The sequence below is a fragment of the Acromyrmex echinatior genome, chromosome 13 (assembly GCF_024713525.1).
Source record: "Acromyrmex echinatior isolate Ae372 chromosome 13, ASM2471352v2, whole genome shotgun sequence".
NCBI classification, from domain to species: Eukaryota; Metazoa; Arthropoda; class Insecta; order Hymenoptera; family Formicidae; genus Acromyrmex; species Acromyrmex echinatior.
The window spans coordinates 10,240,489-10,262,813 of record NC_141864.1 but is presented as its reverse complement, the minus strand read 5'-3'; the positions used below and the strand labels follow the sequence as shown (position 1 = coordinate 10,262,813).

General features: G+C 37.0%; 1 protein-coding gene and 1 long non-coding RNA gene across 12 annotated transcripts in view; one reads left to right on the top strand and one right to left on the bottom strand.

Moving 5' to 3' along the window:
- Nucleotides 1-22,325, bottom strand: part of Imp (IGF-II mRNA-binding protein) — a 150,563-nt gene that overhangs the window by 66,943 nt on the left and 61,295 nt on the right. For 4 of the 11 annotated variants that reach the window (XM_087412625.1, XM_087412626.1, XM_087412623.1 and 1 more), the window contains one exon: nucleotides 22,108-22,171. In XM_087412625.1, coding sequence (XP_087268751.1) covers nucleotides 22,108-22,171 — 64 coding nt within the window. Of the gene's footprint in view, nucleotides 1-3,193; nucleotides 3,363-10,293; nucleotides 10,351-22,107; nucleotides 22,172-22,325 lie in introns of those variants that run through there. The other 7 variants (XM_087412622.1, XM_087412617.1, XM_087412619.1 and 4 more) reach the window with 3 other exon arrangements.
- LOC105146143 (uncharacterized) lies at nucleotides 3,452-8,319 on the top strand. Its single transcript, XR_015547180.1, has 2 exons — nucleotides 3,452-7,128; nucleotides 7,219-8,319. It is a non-coding gene; the product is annotated as an uncharacterized LOC105146143 (long non-coding RNA).

Here is a 22,325-nt window from a genome sequence, read left to right as displayed (position 1 = left end):
TCAAAAAGAAAACTGACTGATCATCAACGGGATCACTTTGAATATTATTTCTCATCGGTCGTAATTTTTTAATTTCTCATAATAAAATTCTTTTATTCAAGAAATCAACAAAAGCAACAATTAATTTCTATCATATTAATAATTGATATATGCGTGTATATATATATATATATATATATATATATATATATATATATATATATGTGTGTGTGTGTGTATCTAGATTTATTGTTCAATATCTCGACAATCGAAATCTTAAGTCAATAAAATTCATATCAATCTTCCTCATCACAGAAATCTAATTTCTTAATATTGGACATTACTTAACAAAATTAAACAACAATGCTTTTGATACTCAAAATAAGTAATCAATCATTATCTTCCAATATTTTTGTAAGAGATACATATCAAGTCATAATCCTAATTAATAATCATAATTATAATTATAATTAAATTTTCAGAAATTCATGTTGACTGTATAATTGTTCATATTGTATCGATTTTTTATATAATTCATTTCAACATATCAGAATGATATACGTGTAAGATACATCTGCGACAACCAATTTCTTTCTACGACTGAAGAATAGAGAACGGGGTATGAGATACTCAATATTTTATCTTTAAATCACGGAACAACATTAGTTGCTCTCATTCGAACCTATTAATCTTTTTGCTATGGCACGAAATAGACGAAAAATGCTATCACAATAGTTAATTTTATTACCTGAACACTTTTGACAATTTTTTCTCCTTGAAAATCGAAAGGCAATTTGAATGATGTGTCTTTATTGTGTGAGATATCACATTTTGTACAAATTATCGTAAATAAACATAGAAATTACTTTTTTTACGAGTTTATTTAGTGACTTAATGTAAATTAGGTGAGTCATTGCAATGTTTTCTCAAATACAAAGAAAATTTTCGGCGTACCATCACAGTAACCCTTCGAATGACCATATTTCCGGTTTATATAAAATAGTTATAATGGTCATCCATGACGAGAGAGAGAGAGAGAGAGAGAGATACAAAATTTACAACTTCATTAAATAATAATTCCTGAACATATTCGTTTAATAACTTTATGACTCTCGTCTTTTCTGACATCAATTCTTTTATAGATTTTAAACAATATTGAACGATTTACAGAACTATTACACATAAATCATGTGTATTCGCGGGACATTATTGTGACTCTGATTGCATATCATGTTCAGTAATATGGAGAAACAGGTTTTTATCTTCCGTCACTCTCCAAGTCGATCGCGATCATTCAACGGTATGAAAGAGCAAATACCGCCGAGCAGGCATACATAATGGTGTAATGACGAGATACGTCCGCGCACGGAGTGCGTGCGTGCGTAATTTGATTTACGTTATCGCCGATATTTATCGAGGAGGTTGTTGACTCTGAACGTAATTCTTGGCCGGCCGTGAGATTAGACGACACTCAACTTCGTCGAGACAAAATTGCGATACAATTTCGCCGTCTGCGTGCCATTATATTTGTCTCGCGACGTGTAAATCGGTAGGTATATTTGAAACGCGCTCTCCGCAGGCGGACTATCGCGAGCGAGAGCAGAGAAACAACTTTCGCTCTTTTGTGAATATGTGTGTGTGTGTATTTGATCGAGCAGTATCCTTTTTAGTAACAGGTTTTCTTTGAGTATAGATTAAGCAATGATAGCAGTCAATGATGAATTAGAATGTTAAAATTGATCATAAAAATCATAATTGATTGATAAAAATCATTATTATTAGTAGAAATTAAATCGATGAGAATAAATCGAACAATAAAATTTTATTTCCAGTCGGAGCGAATCTTGATGCTTGATAATAATATTCATATATGAATTTGCAAATACATTTTTCAGTGCTATAAACTGCAATTTAATTTGTCGGACTCATGCACGCTTCCATCAATGTTAACTTTAATCTCGATTTAATTTAAATTTTACTTTTTTAATTCTAAAAATTAGAAGAGTAAGTTGAACCGAGATTAAAGTTAATCTTTATTGATGGAAGCGGGTATTAAAACGCAATTATAAAGATAGAAATAACATCAGAAAAATTATATCGATCGTCAATTTGATAATGATGTTACTAAGCATCTTAAAATCGCAAAGAATAAAAAATATATAAAAATTTATAATATACGGACTAAAAGCGCTACTTTTTACTGCTTTATTAATATATGAGGAATGTTAATTATTTATTCAAAACATTGCACAGCAATTCCTTTTTATTTTAAATTATTAATTTATTAATTAATTTGTTAAACTAAATATTTCGCGATTTTTGTGTGTGTGTTGTGTGGGTGTGCCTACAAGTTATCTTTTATTCTTCGTAGGTACACTTAAAGATGCCGTCCTTATATATCATCGACAAAGGGTTATGAGAACTTAATTAACGAAGGCGGAAGCGACCGATATTCGAAATTTACCTCACGTCATATTACATAATCGCCGCGCGTCTTAAAAAGCGAATTCACCAACAATTACGACCTGACGCAATCAACCAATCGGAAATATATAGTCACGATTTCGCGCTCATTTGCGCGCCAATATCTCCGACGATCACGGATCGTGAATAGTCCCCTCAAACACTTGTATTAAGATTTGCGTATAACGAAAATTTTCCATATTAAGTATGTATAGTATATTTCGGTCGAAGTTACATTGAAATTTTGTGTGCCAAATCGGACAATAACAATAATTATATTCGCTATCGATGGAATTATCGACTATTTCTAATCGAGATGACTATGCCATTCTTAAACGACCTCTAATATTCCCTCATGTTTGTGTTGTTACCCTTACAAGTTCTTTCGCAAACTCGCAAAGTTGTTGATATATATGTGAGAAACGCCTGAATCATATCGTATACGATTGAAAGCAGATTGTAAAATTACTTGAAAATATCGAAAATAGTTTATATTTTATTCAGTAACGCTTTTGATTACATAAAAATAATTATATTTATTCCACGAAAAAAGTCATTTCTATTTAAAACGCGCATAGCTGTTTTTCTCTTTCAAGAAGCGACCTTCCTGAACATAAAGAACAAATAATAATTTTAAATTACAGCTCACACACAAACAACGTACATAATCTACTAATGAAATATTAAGATCGGAAATTAACACCTGTTGGCGGTCAATAAGAAGTATAAGCTATATGGTTCTCAATTTTACCTCGGACTATCACCGTTCTTCTCTTCAATCTCCAGACGCTCCATCTCCTTCTGCAGCATACCGCCTTCCGCGAACTTATCCAGAGACATATTTACGATAAAAACTGTCGCAGAACTCGCGCACAAACGTAAAGATTACGCGTTTACACTTGTCTCCTTCTATATATATATATATATATATGTATATATATATATGTATATATATATTTATATATATATTATATATACACGTAATTTCTTTCTCTTCTTTCTGTTAAATATGCTTTATTGGCTGAGGTAGACTTTAAACACTGGCACTAAAACACTGGCTGATCTCCCACGCCACCGAGGTGCGGAGAGAGAGAGGAAGGGAGGGAAGACAAGCGTAGAAAAAAAGGTACTGGTGCACTTCTCGCCCTTACGGGAGCCCTCCTCGGGATCCGCTCCGGAATGAGGACCGGCACGGCGCGGCGTATACGTGTCGTGTGGCGACACACGCGATTATATTCCGGCGAATGATTTCGAGATGCTGAAATCTCTCTCCTCCTCGCCGATTACGACGCACGCACTTCCTCACTCGCTCTCCCTCTTTCTTTCCTCTTTGGCTCTCTTCCGACTTCCGTCCCGCGTTTTACTCCCTCCTTCGAGCACGCCGCTCCCTCCTAAGCTGATGACGACGCGATTTACGTCACGGGTAAATGATGATTGTCCCAAGTCGACGACGACGAGGACGACGACGACGAAGGCGACGAAGGCGACGAAGGCGACGAAAGCGACGAAGGCGATGGCGACGATGAGGATAATGATGATGATGGTAAGGACGATAACAACCAACGACGATGATGAGGATAACTATGACGACGGGTACCGTCCAACTAATTTCACTCGTACTCGGAGAGGGAAGAAAACACGCCGCGAATAGCTTCGGACGAATGTCCAAAGGAAACTCGTGCGGGTGGTGAAGCACTAGCTTTCCCCGTCGTCTCCCGATACCTAGCCTTCTAAGCGAGTTGTCCCCTCCCTACCCTTCGCTCTATCTGCATCCCTCTATCTCTCTTCATCGCCACACATCGTGCGCGTCCGCTTCCTGCGTCTTTCTCTCTCTAGGCGCTACCCTCTCTCCCTCGGAGCAGTCGGAGCAGTCGGAGCAAGCCGTTCTCGCTCTCTCTCTCTCTCCCCCTCCTCCTCGTTTTGGGCCGACGTAGGAATTCCCTCGACGTATCGGAGTCGCTCGCGCTTTTTTACCAACCGAGTGTAGTAGACCGGCCTGATGGCGATTGGCCGTCCGTTGGGACGATTCCGGATTCGGGTTGCGCGCCGTCCGATCGCTGGACTTGCCGACGACGGGCGGATCGGATGCACACACGTTGCACACGAGGCTTCCTCGCTGTCTTGCACGTGCGATCAATCGGTGGTCGCGTGGGGTACGCCAAGATCAACACCATCAAAAACTCGCGGCGCCGCTGGTTCACGTTGATTACGTTACGTTCCAATATCGGTATCTGCTGGTCGACTTACGGATACCACCGCAGTACCGCCGCTGTCAATGGCGTTGCTCGAGACGTGGGGGTGTCCCCTCTCGCCCACTCTCCCTCTCTCTAGTTCTTCCTCTCTGACTCTCTCCTTTCCATCCCCTGCACGTCTCCACTCGTTTCACCGTTCGCCGGAGCAAGATTCGATCGTGGCGATCAATGAATGCCGGAGGTAGGATACTCTTGCCGTTCACCGGTGTGTGCGTGTTACACGCGTTGCAGCGATACACGGGGACGGGGGAGGAATTGGAGAACGCACACACTATCAGCACGGATGATTATATACCGGACGGGATATCTGGCGAGAAAGAAGGCTAGTGAACGCTAGGTAGTACTGATATTATATTTTTATAACACGCGCTGCGCGGTCCCGCTGTAAGCCGCGCCCAATCTACCCCCACTTGATATCACAATGGTACCCCACCAAGTGGTGTAGCTTCCCCTTTACGCGCCGGGTGTACCCCACCATGGAGGCGCTCTGTTCGTTGAGGAGGCGGTTTACGACGCGTGCGTGAGGGAAGTATGTACACACTGTCGCCTCCACGCCAATGGTTCTCTCTCTCTCTCTCTCTCTCTCTCTCTCTCTCTCTCTCTCTCTCTCTCTCTCTCTCTCCCTTTCTCTCGCCTCTCTCGGAAAAGCGCGGGGATCCGCGCGTCATCTCCTCCCTTTATATTCGCACGAGTTTTCCGATCGTTTGTAATTAGCGAACAGGGACGATGTAATTTGTTGTTAAATTAATTATCGAATTATTCTGTCCATCCGTTGAATCTGTCAGACGGATTAATTCGAAATCTATTAGCGTGAACGACAAATCCGACGTGTATTTCGCGTGTATTTCTTTGTAGGAACGAATGGGATGAGTCGGTCGTATTCGCTGGCGACAACTCAAGGTGAGATGTTGCCGGAGTAATCAGGGTCGATACGCGTCATGCCGGATAGTGCGTAGATAGCAGAAGACGCGCGTCATTGACCGCGAGTGGAGGCGCCGCTCGGTGGACGTTGATGAGTACTAAGATTGGGATACACTGTTGTGCTATTGTGTTCAGGAATGAAATATTAACCCAGTTATTACCGTAATAAAATATTAACGATTATTAACGCGTGTTCTGCATTCATTTCGCTATTGAGAATTAATCCTGAGAGGCTTGACACCACACAACTACCTACCAAAATGCAATCTTATATTCTGAAAACAGGTACTGATAAAATTGATACGATAAATTTTTTTTTAGGTATAAAATCACAAATGATTTCCAGTGGATTATTATGGATTTTCTACAATAAGACGTTATCTAAGCTTTAAGTCTTAATTAATTAGAAATTGATCAATCACAGTTGTGAGAGTAATCGACTATGATTAGTTAGTTTCTTATGGTTATCTTAAGATTTAAAACTAGGGAAAGACTTAATGTAGAAAACTCATTAAAGTTTCGTTTTTCAAGAATAATTTGCCCTCAAAAGAAGTGTAAATATACTTAGTTTTGGCGTGTGTTTTTTCTCTTGTGAAACTTTTTAGAATATGCAAGAGAGTATAGCACATTTAAATAATCAAATGATTGTTTTAATTATGTATTATTTTAAATTTAATTAAAGAACTATAATTTGCGCATCACTCAACGCGCTATATTTTCATTGTCAGTTATATTATTATATTTTTTACATTATCGAGAGTTTTTCTACAATTTCTTTGTATTTAGATACATAAGAAATTAACGAGATTAAAATCGATACATACTGTTGTCATTATAAATGTTATTTTCGAAAGTTTTCCTAGCTCTATAGCAAAATTTAAGTCATCAATTTTTCAGTGCTGATTGAAACTTTCGAGAATCAAGTTGTCTCTACGTCTTTTCCGCTGTTTGGTCCAACTCCTCTTCTTGTGCGTGTTATCCAAACTCTTCCCTTTCCGTCGCACAATGGCAATCTGAATTTCGATTTGTCGAATCTCACGGGGAACGCAATATCGCTCTTTGATCGTCGACTACTGAAGAGCCCTTCGCCGATCAACTTGCGACCTCCTGCCGGGGGTTGCGACGCATAGCTTCACTGAGTGACTTGAAGTACTGTCACCCATTGTTTCGCGAAATAGATGTTCGATTCATTAATGTCGAAATTGCTGTTAGCGGCAACTATAGACAAATCCGTCGGCACCGGGTTTGCGAAAATCCTTCGAACATGCGACTGCCTGTCGGGATTATCGGTTCGCCGAGGGTTGATTCCGTTACGGAGTCTCTTTGTTCGTCAGGTAGAGAAAAGGAAGGACTCGTCCTCTCTTTTGTGAGCACCCGCAGGTATATGGGTGCCAGGTCGACGGGTACTGCTGTCGTTTCTGCGATCTGCCGGTCATTATCTTCGCCAATGACGAGGGTGTTATCCTTGAAGTAAAATTTATCATTCACGGTACGGCGCATCTGGAGACGATCGGTGAGTAAAGTTTTTGAAACTTTTGCTAATACTTGCAATTAGTTACGGAGAGAAGAATGTGATTGATTATATTATTGCTTTTTCTTCAAGAACCTTTTCTTCAAGATCCGACGAGATATAATGAAAACGATAACATTGATTTTTTCAAAGTGTCTCTCCCAATGATATCTCATCTTCTAAATTGCGTTTACGTATTCAAACAATACGGATAAATCCAGCAATAAAATAACGACTGATAATACGCCACAACGATATGTTTCTCGGCGAAAAACGAATCGCCTTGACTTGAAGCAAGTTTAAAGAAAGAAGAAAAAGGGAGAGACAGAAGAGAAGGGAAACAGAGAAGATACTTTTTTTTAATATCCTTTGTGTCACCCTTGTTCATAAGTCTCTGTATCACGTGTTGTCGCGCGTTTCTGTACCGTGAGCCAGAACGTATATCGACCACCTTGTCTCAATCAACTAATTCCGCTGAATGGCCAATCGATTATCCCCTCGGTCGAGCGTGAATCCACGATGGCTCCCCAGAAAACAAGCGTCTTCCGCCGTTTGCGATTTCTTCCTGTTTTAGCTTCACTTCAGAATTTGCAGCCACGCGCCACGAAATCTTTCGCCCCGGGGCTTGAAGAATGTTCGATATTGTATATAATATATTATACGTAAAGATAATCATAATTGGCAGTTGTAACATATATGTTGTTAATTGTACGAAAATGTTAAGTAAAGAGGAATTGAGTAGCGTGTAAATGCGAGTGACAAATAAAATTCTTTTTATTACCGAAGTGCATATCGGCGCCTTTGTTCCTGATGGTAATTGGAATGGGGGTTAGGATAGGTTCAGGTAACGTTTAAAGATAATTAATAGTTGCATGGCTCGTAAATACCACTATCAGTGAAGCGTGCGGCCCAAGTGCGCGTGGGATCGGCAAATGGTTTCCGGGCGCATAAAAATTAATGGATTTCGGGCTGGCCTTCAACAGGACTCTTCGATTTCGACAGGACTGCTCAAGGTCGATCGTCCGGCGGATGTAAATGAAAGGGAAGCATTCTGTGCGCGCGCATAGTTCCTCACTTAAACTCGTTCAACTATCTTCTTTGAATTCTCCGAAGAGAAATTTCTCGAAGCACGCAATTACTAGCGGTTGCTCTTTAAATGCATTGGCTGAATTTAGAAAAAGAAAAAAAAAGAAACTTTACAATTATTGTAAGATTTTTTAATATTTGATTCTTGTGAGTTTTTAGTTCTCACTGGATCTAAATATAGAATGATAATCATATTAAAGAATCTTATAACAGTTGCAAAGCTTTTTCTGCTGAACGTAATCATTGAAATCGTAGATATAGTGATTCTCTGAAACGTAAATTCCAAGATTCTGTTTTGTATGTGCGATGAATAAAAATTTCTGAAGGTCTAAGAAAATGTACATGCTCACGTAATTTTTTGTATTTTCTGAGCACGTTTGATTGCTGTGTAAATTTTAATCAATATTATAAACTCTAATCAAAAAGTGTACCACAATGTTATACCATTAAATACATTTTTCATAATTATATTCATCATTTTTTATTCTATATCTCATTAATCTTTTTTATCAATGCAGATAATTTTTGAAATACGTGGAGGAGAGTTTTAAATTTTTGAAACTTTTCTATCTTTTGTATAAAATTTACTTCTTTTTTTCATAAATTCCTTTCAAATTTATTCCTTTCAACAATTAAAAAATATGTATTGCAGAAATATCAAAATAAATAAATACATTTTACATAATTATATTCATCATTTTTTATTCTATATCTCATTAATCTTTTTTATCAATGCAGATAATTTTTGAAATACGTGGAGGAGAGTTTTAAATTTTTAAAACTTTTCTATCTTTTGTATAAAATTTACTTCTTTTTTTCATAAATTCCTTTCAAATTTATTCCTTTCAACAATTAAAAAATATGTATCGCAGAAATATCGAACGTTGATTTTGACAAAGGAGCGATTAGAAAATATTAAAATGTTAAATATTTCGTATAAATATTAGATACGCAAAACATATTTATTTTACACATCATGTAGCAAACATGCGATTCTAGATTTTAGATACAGTCTTCCTTTTACTCTGAAAGAAAAAAAATAATCTACTAGACATCGACGATTGGATTTCCGATGATTACATGTGGTTTTCGCGTGATTTCATGATATCGAATAAAGTTTCATCAGTGGAACGAACGCGGAAGCAGCTATAAGCTAGGGATAGTTTTAACCCCTTCGTAGATTGGTGAGCACGGCAAGAAGAAGCAACTGGGATATTTCGGAGATGAGGGGAAGAGACAAGCGCGGGAGATGGAAGAAGATAGTGATAGAGGGATGAGGGAGAAATATGCTGAGGGAGGAGCTGAGGAAAAGGCAACGAGCGACGTGCTTGGAAGCAGGGAAGAGAAAGACCGCGAGGGTGCGTAAGGGCGGAACAGCCTCCGGAATCAATAGCGACTACGCATCCTTGGAAAATTTTCGCACCGGGAAGTCGAAAGCTATAACATTGAAAAGCGTTCTTTTCATTCGGCCTATTCTAGCGAACTTTTAAGATTTAGTTTTTATACATTCTTCGGAAGTTTCTCTAACAACATCTATAACTTAAGTGTAGGTTCAAAATTTCTTCGGGATGTTATCCTAATTTAATATTATTATTTTACTCTCATAGTGAAAATTTTCAAATGGATGTTATATTTGAAATGTTCTCCTACAATTTCTTTTACTAAAAATATTTTTCTATATAATCTTCCGATTAACCTATAATATTAATACTAATAAAATATTCATTTCAACTTAAATAAAAAATATAGTTCTTTTGTTTACTTGTATTCTGAAATTTGTGAAATTATAATAATTTTTCAAAATTGAAAAAGTTCCTCTCATTTTTAGCTCAACAGTTATTATTTTCTCGAAATACCGTGTTTAACAAATTATATTTCTTTTTACTTTAGCATCTGTTGTGTACATATGTGTGATAAAGAGAGAAAGTATTTACATTAATCAATGCTTCAAGTTATATAATCATTACTATCACCATACTAGATTATTTTCGCATTCTTTTCGCATACGGAAGGATAGGAGAGGCAAAGAGATGAAGTAAGGAAGATAAGTCGAGCTGGAGATAGGGCAGAAAAATCACTCACCTCCATCTGTTGCCGACCTGGCCAACCGGAGATTCTGGTAGGGCGGTGCCGCTACCCCTGCAAGCAGGAAAAGACATTCTATAGGATACGCAGGGATGTAAGGACCTGAGGGATTAGGAATCGAGATGGGAATGAGGATAATCGTGTTTTCCTACTTTTTTCAATTTTTTCCTCATTGCTTGTACACCCACGGAAAAATAATCAATTTACGTATAAATACCGCGAGATAAATATTGCATTCTTAATTAACAAATTTTCTACAAAATCATCAAATTTTAATTATTTTATACAAATGATTTTATACACATTATTAAAATAGTTAACTGATACGTCTACCAAGCTATAGGCCATTTTTCTTCTTTTCAACATCACGAGATATGCGTCAGAAAATGCGTAGCACGCAGCCGATATAATTTACCTAAATAAACATCAAGCTGGCGAGTCGTGAGGACAGAGTTCGTCGAGTCACGCTGAGTTTCGCGATAGGGAAAAAAACCTCGCTCGCTTCTCCAATTAACCGCCTCTCGCGACGTGCATATTAATTGCGGTATATTTGATGGTGGCGGCGGTGGAGGTGGGAGTGGTGGCAGCGGTGGTAATAAAGGGGGAAGAGATAGAAAAAGACAAAAAAAACTGAGAGAATTAATAATAACCGCATCGTTTGAGATACGCATCTGGCCTGGTCGTCTTGGCCAGGTGCAACGTCGACATCGTCGTCATCGTCGTCGTCGTCGTCGTCGTCGTCGTCGTCGTCGACGTCTTCCGTGATCCGTGCATATTCCGTGGGCCCTGCTCCTCCACGGCGTTCTTCTTTTACGCTGGTCACGGTAATTAAGAGGCATCGCCATTAAAAATCACCCTCGTCGCGCGCACCGTGTGGAATTTCAATTCGCCAGGGAACCTGTTCGCGGCCTGCGGGGCTGCTTGTGTTTTCACTTTCCATCGCGCGAGTACGAGTATTAATGACCGGAACTGTAGAGCGCTGTAGGATATGCGGTTTTTTGTGAATGCAGTTGTGTCTATATTAAGATTCGGGTACTTGGATTTTATAGACGTTAAAGTGCGCGTTCTTTGATCTTTAATTTCTTAGTGCTACCAACGAAGACCAAACTGAATGATTTTTAACAAATATATGAATGAGAAGTATCTGAGGAATTAATGATTTTTCCATTCATTTACGACTAATAATCAGTATTCGCAAGATGATGTAATAATACTAATTTGAGAAAAATTGTTTTTCTTTTAATGTATTATTGTCTACCGAACAAATCCGTTTTCCAAATTTAACTATCACGTCACAATTTTAAGAAAAACTACGTTAGCGCAAAAAAACAATTTGAGAGCTTTTACATCGGCATTTTTTGAAATTTTGTTAGTGCCATACATATTAACCTTGAGTTTTATTAACCTTGCTTGTAAATAACCTTGCATTTTGTTTATTTCGGTATGATTTCTCATTTTCAAAATTGAAAATAGCTATATAATATTTCATACCGTTTTTTTTATTTAGTTCGATCTAAAGTGCAGTATATAATAAAAATATAAGTATAGTATCACGTGCATGAAAGCATTTTCTACATAATACATATTAAGATAATAAAATAAAATGCCTTTTCCATGTATTACATGAAAAAAGAATTTTTTTCAAATTGTTATATCACAAAAACTCAAAACTGTAATTCGCAGGCAAGTGTAATTTGCAAACTTATTGTTCGTTGATTAAATTAGTTTATAAATATAATAATTGTAATTTTAATCTTAATTAGAAATTTCTTATGACCGAAGGAATTTCTTGGAACAGGAATACTAAAAATATATAAAACGATATAGATTTGAGAAGCTTATAAGAGCGTTTAAAGTGAGTTCTCGAAATATTTTTTGATAAATTGTGTCATACAAACTAATATAATAAACTCATGAGTGTCAAAAGAGGTGTATTTAATCTCTGTAATAATATCGCACCAAATCACAAACGAAATCATCCTGCGATGCAATGATTCCTAATTTAGAGAGAGAGTATTTCTCGCGAGCAGCTGGATTCGAGAATCGAGAAATCGCGGATCGCTTTTTCAGCGACTGTTCGGCAATTTTACGATCGTGTTAAGGCGGAACGAACGGAGTCCACAAAAGTGCTCAACCGACTACAAAGAGCAGCATAAATCTGGGGAATAAAGAAGAAGGAGGAGAGAGGCGCGTGACAATTATTGCACGTCAGCGTACCTTCATTTCGGAATAATTAAACGGGGCCCTTTTACACCTGCGGATCGCGCGTATCCATGAAATCCGGCGTCCACCCGTGACCGGACACGAGGCTCGATCCGGGATCTCGATAAGAGATCGATAAGCGGGGTAACCGCCTCCGCTTCTTCTCGGCGGGACAAGACGAGAGAGAAAAAAACGGCCGACGTCACGACGAAGCATTATGCAACGCAGCGAATCTGTAATTAAGATTTTTCGCCGTTATCTGAAGTCCTTCTACCTTCTCCTTCTTTGGAGCGCACGCTCGCGCTGTTATTAATTATTAATGAAGGGGATACGCGTGGTCATCATCATTTCCAAACAAAAGGGATTTATCGCGTAAGACGGCCGTCGAACCTGAGGCGCGTGTGCAGCTTTTTACTTAGTAAACTTGAGAAAGATGTAAGAGATTGAAAAAAATATGTAAAATATGTTTGACTGTGTTAAATATATTTTTAAATATTGTATTATAGAATTTTCTGATAATGATTTATAAATATAATATTTGTATTACATAAAATATTATCGGAATGTTTTAATTTAAATATTTTTGATAATATATGTAAAAAAAAATTTTTGTGTAATTCAATTTAATAAAATCATGAAATTTGTTTTTATGCAATTTTAATTCGCTAGAATTATTAGATTAAATTTTATGGTAAATTGATCAAATTTTTTTATTCTTTTTATAAGGATTTGCACAGAGTTTCGCGGTGCACATCGTTTACATTTTAATTCGACTATTAATGGAAAATCGTAACCTCGTCTACGCCAAGTTCGTTATCGTCAGGCGAAAGAATTATTAAACGACGAGACTTCGCTTCACGCCTACTTGAGGTCTCGACAGCGATAATCGCATTTTCGTCGATCGCATATTACTTAAGAGTGCAAATTACGTTGTACCCTGAAGCATCCGATCGATAATTCGGATCGAAACTGCCGGTATTACATACATAAAGTTTAAAGGTGTTTCCACGTCGGTGCATACATCTTGTATTTTATAGAATGAACGGTTTTGTTTTTGAAATATCTATAATAAAAAATTTTTTTTGGCTACATACAGATTTAAAAATAATTTTGTAAAATCATCAAAAATAATTGTTGGACAATTAAAGTAATTACGTAAACGATTGAAGCATATTACAGAAAGTTTGATATTCTAGTAATCAATTTGAACGTCTTTACATATAATTAGTTTGATAAAATCCAATAAAATTCTTCATATTATGTATATCTTTTTCTATAATTTTTCAAATTTTATCAAGTTTTGCTCAAGTATTTACTTAAAAATTTGATATAAATTTTTAAGTAAGTACTTGAGCAAAAGTTTTCTTTCTGTACTGTAAGAATAAGCCGAAGTTAGTATAATATTTTCAAAAAATTGTTTTCATTAAAATTAGATGATTTAGTCAATTTGAAAATGTTGCTCTTAATTACAGAGAAGTAAACATTAATAAAATTAAGTAAATAAAAAATTAAAAGTTTATATTTTAACAATTTAAAAAATATTAACGTTTGGATATACTTATTATTTACCACAATAGCATTTGACATTTATTCAAAATCGTGAAAAATGCATATGCAAACGCGAGACTCGAGTATAATTTACACTAATGAAGGTAAAAAAATGTACACTTTATTTCCATTATTCTAAATCGAAGTGTCGCGTTTGCATATGCATTTTTCACGAGTGGTCAGCTTGAATTACGATTCTGATTAATTACGCGCATAATAGACGATTCGTTAAGCGTCGCGGACGATGCCTTGTTTATGAAAGCGCAACTAGAGATAAGCGCGTGCTAACGGCGTGCGTGTGGACGCAGCTGCACGTACGGGGGCCCTCTCGCCTGTATCGAGAGAGCTCCTCCTCTCATCCGGACGTCGTCCCTCGAGGCTCGTAGAAAGATATACCTTGAACAAACACGTCGGAAGAGGAGATCCTACCGGGCGGGACCGTGCGTATCGTTTTACTTTCGCTTTATCGTGACAAGGTGCCGCCATTGCTCCTTGCGTGAATTTGAGAAGGAGGGCTAAGCCAAAGAAGAGAAACTTCTTTTATGAAAGAAGGAAGATAATAAGATAGTGTAATATTATTTCTAAATCGTGATTTTTTTTCCATCTCTTCAGAAATATTTTATTCGCTAAGAGATCGCGTCGATTAATTAAAAATTATACATTATATTTATAAACAATACTGATTATTTCTTTTCTTTACTTACATACTACATTAAAAAAAAATTAATTGTAGAACGCGTTCATAACATTTGGATTGTACCTAATCAAAAATCTTTTTTCTTCTTTCTGATTACATAACATAATCGATAAACAAATATATATATATATTGATGCGTAACACAATAAAGCACGTTATTAATAAAAATTTCTTTTCCCTTGCTTGCTGTAAAATAGATGACATAAAAAAAGCAGCAACAATTTTGCGTTGTATTTACGATGTAAAGGCCTTAAAGGTAAAAGGAAAGATAAATGAAGACATATTGCCAAAATAATTAAAAACCGCACGAAGAAAAATAAGGGGGAGCGGTGGCGAAATTAGAAGCATCAAAGAAGTTGAGAAACTTGCACTCGGCAAAAAAAAGAAAGATTGGTAATAGAGCCGGGTGTGTGCATCAGCGCAACAAGTGCATGCAGGATGCACTTCGGTCGCTCGGAGCCAGCCAGTGAGGAGTTGGGGTGGGTCGAAGAAAGGGGTGGAGAAGGATGAAAGAAGCGATGGAATTAAATGCATAGCGAAGGAGGGGATACAGCAGGCGAAGAGGGCACGAGATCGGCACGCGCCGAGTGCAACGATTCACGTGAGGAAGACTGAAGAGGGAGAAAGAAAGACAGAAAGAGAGAAAGAGAGAGAGAGAGAGAGAGACAGAAAAGGGTGAAAAAGGAAGAAAATAAAAAGAAGAAGAGAAACCGACCGAGATGCACTGTAAAGAGGGCAAGAGATGCGCCTCGGGACGAGGAGATGTGTGCCTCCTCCCCCTCCCCGGGTCACCCTTTTTATTTCGCGAACGTGTTCGCGGTCGAATTTATGGCAGGAGGTGGAGAGAGATTCGCTCGGCGAATGACGTGCGTCGTGCATAGCCTCGAGTACCCGGGGTGCATCGTGCAAAGTGCATTCGGGCTGCTTACCAGACTGCACCGACCGCAGGGGGGCCTGCTACCCCTTTTCTCCCCCCTGGTGTATGTATATACATATTGTGCAACAACCTGCGTCGACCTCATACGCCGCGAGGTGCAGCGGCCTTGTCATGTAAATGAGAAAAGTGCATTCGTACGCACGCGTGAAGTTATGCGGAAATGCAAGCGGCGTACACATGCTTTCATGCTTTCGGTCATCATGTTGACGACCGGTATATGCTCGAATGACTCTTTTAAAAGCGTTAGATGCAATGTTTCCTGGGGTCAACGAGTAGTGCACTTGTCGTCCGAGATGAAATGTCAACACGCACGGAATTGATTAACATTCAATGAAGATATATCATCGAAACTTCGTTGTGCATACTAATGTTATTTTTTTTATGTTGTTTCGTTAATCAATCAGATCTGCAGATCTGAGGACAATGAGATACGCAGTATCATCCTCAGAAATTTTGAAAATGGTTTAGGCTAATTTTAAAACACCCTACTGTTCAATATATTTTAAAGGTATGATCAAGTAATATGGTATATGCAACAGATGAGGGAGGGGAGTGAAAAACATCTCACTTTCCTGAATAAAAGTAACTCTATCTTTTTGTTTGGTCTATAATTGTTCCTAGTAAGAAAAAAAAAATATTCCAGTTACTTTTTTCACTCACCCTGTACATAATTTTATTAGTTAGAAGATTAATTGAATAACCTCTTGTTTTATAAAAGTTATTTATTAAAAAGTGGGATAACAAAATTAATTTTAATAAACGCAGAAGGAAACCCTGTAAAGGAACTGTAACGGAATAAGTCCTGTCCGGCGTTGACTAATAATTTCGTTACACGTTTTCAAACTGTCGACTCGTACGTAATTCCGACCGGCCCCTGTCTGGTGCGGTGAATGAGTATCGCACGCAAAGACAGAATAATGCGTATTGCACGTGCACAGATGCACCGCAAAGTGGAACGTGCTTTCTCGCGGCCAATGCACGGAGGTGAGTCTTTGCGGTTACACTTTCGTCCGACATATGCGGCAAATGATACCTGCGAATGATTCCACGTGCCGAATTGGAGAATCGCAAAACCACGTGCGGCTGTCAACAATGTGTACGCGTCAACAGGCCGCAAATGTGTCTGCGACATACGTTTCTGAGAACTTTCTTGAGTGGACACACTCAAATTTCGGGACTCTTTAAGGCTCGAAGAATAGGAGGAAAGGAAACGTGTCTTCGATGTCTCGCTGCTTTCAAATTTTATCGCAAGCAGGTATATTAATAAAAAAAATCATCTTCTGAATAAATCAATATATTCGATATATTGTATGAAAGAAAGTTTTGTTGATAAAATAAAATTTCATTAATTTTGTATTACAAGTTCTCATTAACTTCTGACTGAATACTATTATAATATTTTAGTAAATGTGATATTTAAATCTAAAACTTTAACGTCTCAAAGTTAAAATTATGGAAAAAAGAATCGTGATACATATATATATATAACTTATGTTCGATAAAAAATAGCTAAAGCACCCTTCAAATAAATATGACCACATTTTTATTACGTCCTTCTTATCATTCGTCTAATATATAATTTTCTATCATCATCTAATCATTTCTCTAAGTCATTGTATAAGTGTTACATCAAATTCTGCGAATGCAAGTAGTTTGTTAACATTAAAAAAATCGTTTTTAGTTAAATTTACACGTAAAGAAATTAAAAGCAAACCAAAAGCTAGGTTGTACGCGCGTTCTCGGGGTTAGGCATTTTCCGGTCGGTTCTCACACTCGCGGGGGCTACTTACGGGCGTAAAGGGGGGAAAGAGAGAGAGCGAGAGCGAGAGAGAGAGAGAGAAAGAGAGAGAGAATCGACGGCGGGGCAGAGGCAGTTAAAGTGGACGGAATTGGGAGCACGGTGGATCCCATGAAGGGCATTGTCGAAGACTCGACCGAGGGTTGAGAGACAACCCGCGGGCTTAAACTAGTTTCCGCTCGTACCAGTTCGCCGCTTCCACGCTTCTTCCTCCTCTCTCCTTTTCACCCCCTCTAACCCTCCCTCCATCCCTCGTTCATCCACCTCGTTCTTTCTTTTTCCACCTCTCCGGTGTACGCGAACGTCGCTTTACATTTGAAACATATCGGCTTATATGGAAATGAATGTTTAGCCATGCATCGGCTCCTAAACATCAAAAAACGGCGAGCTCGCTCGCCGCTGGAAGCCGCGTCTTCGACCTATTGCAGAAGACAACTCGGAAGTGATACCCGTTTCCCTGTCTCCGTCCCTTTCTATAGAGTATATAATAAACTTCTACTCTTCCCTCGCCTCGCCGGGCATCCGTTCGTCCATCCTTGAATAACGATCTCCCACGGCGTGTAGTAATAACGATCGCAAAAAGATCGTGCGAAGATCGTTGTGTTATCTGGGCTTTTCATATTAAAATTCGAGCAGTATTATAATAGCAATACTAGAATTTAATTTACACTCGTATATATATTTATGATAATTGTTACTTGAAAGGATCATTCAAACGGGTAACCAAATGAAAAAGAGTGCAATCGTATTTCGAGATAATTGAGTTTTCACATCGCGTTTATTTCTGTGAATCTCTCCGTGAATTTTTTAATAATTTGAAATAAAAGGCTCCATTCTTTTTCCTCTTCTTTTTCGAATTGTAAAAATGCTACTTTAAAAAAGTTCAATTAAGAAATTCTATGTTAGAATTTAATATATTCCAAGGCAAATTTTCATCTTATTTAATTAACACATTTTCTAAAATCATAATAAACTTTTTAATTACAAATACTAAAAATATATATATATATATAAACGAGCATACAATAATGTTTGATAATTATTGTTTTATACTAAGGTAACATATCGATAATCTATCTAGACGTTTCGACTCACAGAAGCTTCTTCAATATAAATTAAATCAACCTATTCTATTTAACATACAATATAATATTATTGTCTATCGAAAAGAATTCCATGTCAACTATTCATTGTAATTAAATCTAATGATAATGGTAAACCATGTCCATAATAAACTATTGTAATATATATATATATATTTTCCATTTTCTTTAAATTAAAAGAAAACAAAAAGAAAAATAGGAGACAAATGCTTTTTGGAACTTATCAGTAAGTCAATGTGTACTTTTATACATATCAAAAAAGTTGTATCTCTGCCACGTATACGTTATCAGTTGTATTCGATAAAATAGTCATACGTTTATTAAAACGTTTTTTAATTAGCGTTATCTCTTCGGTCGCGTATTGATTTGGTTGAATGACAAATTCTCCGTTTATGCGGCGGCACGTTCCCGAAGCATCGATAAGGCTGCTCTAAGCTGCTTATTGGCGAAGAAAGAAAAAGAGGAAGTGACAGTGGTCGATATCGATGCGTAAGGGATGAAAGGATAGAATGAGAAACGGAAAGCGGGCTCGGGGGATGGAGAAATAACAGATTGCAGTTATGGCACGAGCGAGCGAGCGAACAGTCTGACATGAATTCTCTCGGCTCGTAGCTCGCGAGCAGGAGTGGCAGGTGCTACATTTTTTTTCGAATTGCTTGCCTCATCGTTGAGAAAGAGAACACTGCCTCCGCGATGTTGTGTAGAGGCTCCCAAACTGCGCCTCGCAAAAACGCGTCGCGTTGAGTTTATTTAGATTAATTCTTTCGTTTATTGAAAAAAGTACGACCTAGATTTTTTTTGTCAACTGTTTCCAGTATATGACTACGGGCAAAAATTTTGGAAATGTTAGAGAAATTGATATTATACTTATTACTTGGTTTACGCAATACGATAAAAGCGGACAAAGTATTTTATATAAATAGCTTCCTGATTGCCTCAATGTCTTTTTAATATACTTAAAAGAGCAGAAATAAATTACGACAATATCGATTGCTGTTATTACCATAATAGAAAAGCTTTATCTTTTAATACAAATTTATTAGAGGATATTTATTATGTTATTTACGCTAATAACAATGCAGGAGATATTTAGTGATAAATAGCGAGTTATATCTGATTATCTCACTGGCTTGTCGAATAAGCAATCTATTGTGCGAGGTATGAAAATTCATTTATGGTAGACAAAAGTGCCGACCGCTTTATGATATCGAATTGATGATGGTATCAAGGCTTTTGGCGCTTCGTTATCGTCAACATACGTTGAAACCGTGCTGCTATTTATAATGTAGATACGTACCATCGATCCATGTACACGTGAGCATGTGAAGAGAATAGTAGAGAATGTAAATAGTATTCTAAGTATATTTCATGCACGATAACACGAACACACAACGCTATCAACAGTTTAGAGCAATGCTACAATACTAGGATAAATATCCAAATATAATAGTTAACTCAACAATTAATATATCCATTTCCATCAAAAATAGAATTAACTTTAATCTCAATTAATTTTATTCTTTACTTTTTTACTTTTTATCTCTTTCTAATTTTAGAAATAAAAAAAAGATAAATAGTAAGTTAAACCGAGATAAAAATTAATCTACATTGATGAAAAGGAGTATAAGTCCAATAAAATCTTTCTTGGAATTTCTCTTTAGTGAGATTATTTTTCGCAAACCACTGCGGATGCTGACAGCACTAAATTGCATCTACTATCTCTATTCAAAGTGATATTATTCACACATTTAATTCGTATTCTAATACGCATTCTGATACGTCTCGATGATTTATAACAATCCGCAATAAAACACGATTTAACGTTTCTTATCCACATCTAAGTTGACACGATAAGAATCGTAGATTTAAAGTGAAACGGATATGATAATTCGCACAATCTCTTTCGTACAGGAAGATTTTCAAGGTTTAGTATGTGACGTAACAAAAAATATTTTAATCGCGCGTGTTCAATGTAAAAATATGAATATTTTCAAATTACATTTTAATAAAGAATACGATACTCTCTTTTACAGATTATTTAAAAAACTGAAAATAAATTTCTAAACATTATCCAATCGCGTTAATGAATTTTGATACACTTTCTTCAAGGTCATTTTTTAATTACAGTTAATTGACACAAACATTAAAAGAGAAACAAGTGATATAAATGAACAGTCTTGCACATAATAAACTCAAATAAATTCAACAAACGAATGTCCTTTCCCTTTCCGCTAACTAACTTCGACAAATCCCAGAAAAAGAATTATAAATCGGACAATATTATTCGGCATGTAAAGCAAACAGGATAAATCCAAGAAACGGGTGTCCTTTCTCTTTTCACTAATTAGCTCCAACAAGCTCTAAATAAAGAATCGAGTACATAAATCCCTCTATAAATTTCAGAACGCGTTTTGCTCTCAATATATTTCGGAATGAGTTCCACTGCGACGACGCGATTTAATCCACGGCGATTTTTGCCCGAGCACGTTTCGAAACTCAAACTCTTGTGCACGCGCGCACGCGCGCATTTACTCGCGTGCGGCCAATTACGCACCTTGTTACGCGCGGTATTACGCGCGGCCCGATCTCTCCTGCGATCGCCTGCGTGCAACCAGGCACGGGTTAACGAACCTTTTGAAGTTCCGCACTCGCGAGCGCAGTATAGAACGAGAGAAAGAGAAAGAAGAGATAAAGAGCGAGGACAAGAGAGAAATTAAATAAAGTATGAAATATGTACGCGATTGATCTGCGTATTAGCAAGAAACGTCTGGTCGGTCGGTAGTCGCTAAAAATAATGGCTGAATAATTTCGATAAATTTTGATGTCGATCGCAGCTTTAATAAATAAAAAATCGCGATATGGGATCACGGAGTCCGTGCCGCAAATTTATAGCGATCAGTTAAGGTTACAGTGCAGTGGTAACGCATTTTTTTTTTGCAACGACTTTATTAATATGACTGAGGGTCTGTAACGCGAACATGTGACATAAGATATTTTATCAAGCGTTTTTAAACGATGATATATTAAATCATGCGACACACGCAATCAGAATTTTTCATGAACACGCCACCGGTCAGTATTCGCTACAAGAATTTAACACTTTTCAACAGATCAAATAAAATATTTAAAAATATGAAATAATATTAATTCAACAGTTTGGTGATATATGAAAAATCAAACAAGATTTGAATTTCTATTACAATTAATTACAATCGCTGTAAACGTAAGAATTTCTTATACTGACTGTGACAATTCTATAATTATTAAAATAATTGTACATACGAATGTTTATAAATTTTGAGAAATCAAATTTGGAAAATAATAATTAAAATTTACTTTTTTTCTTCTTTTGGATAATTTCCAAATGCAGAAATCGCGGATATATCTTGAATTTATGAAAATTGATGTTTAGTTTTTTTTTTTTATAACAATTATATATTTAGACAGATTTTTCTTTCTTTCTCTTTCTCTCTCTTAAACTAAAAACATGCTTTCACAATTTAATGACAAAATTTTTGTAACTTACCGTTTTTTTGCTGCGCTGGCTACGGACGGTTCTACAACGAGCGAGGATCCGAGATAGGTATATCCTGCAACGAAAATGAAGGAGCTGGTTTTTAGATGTGTCTTTAAAGAGGCGTACGAAATTCATGGACACGTAACATAACACAACGGTGCGGCCAGTAAATAGAGCGATTACCAATCTCGCGGTCCAGACCTTGTTATTATAAAGGGTGTCCTTTC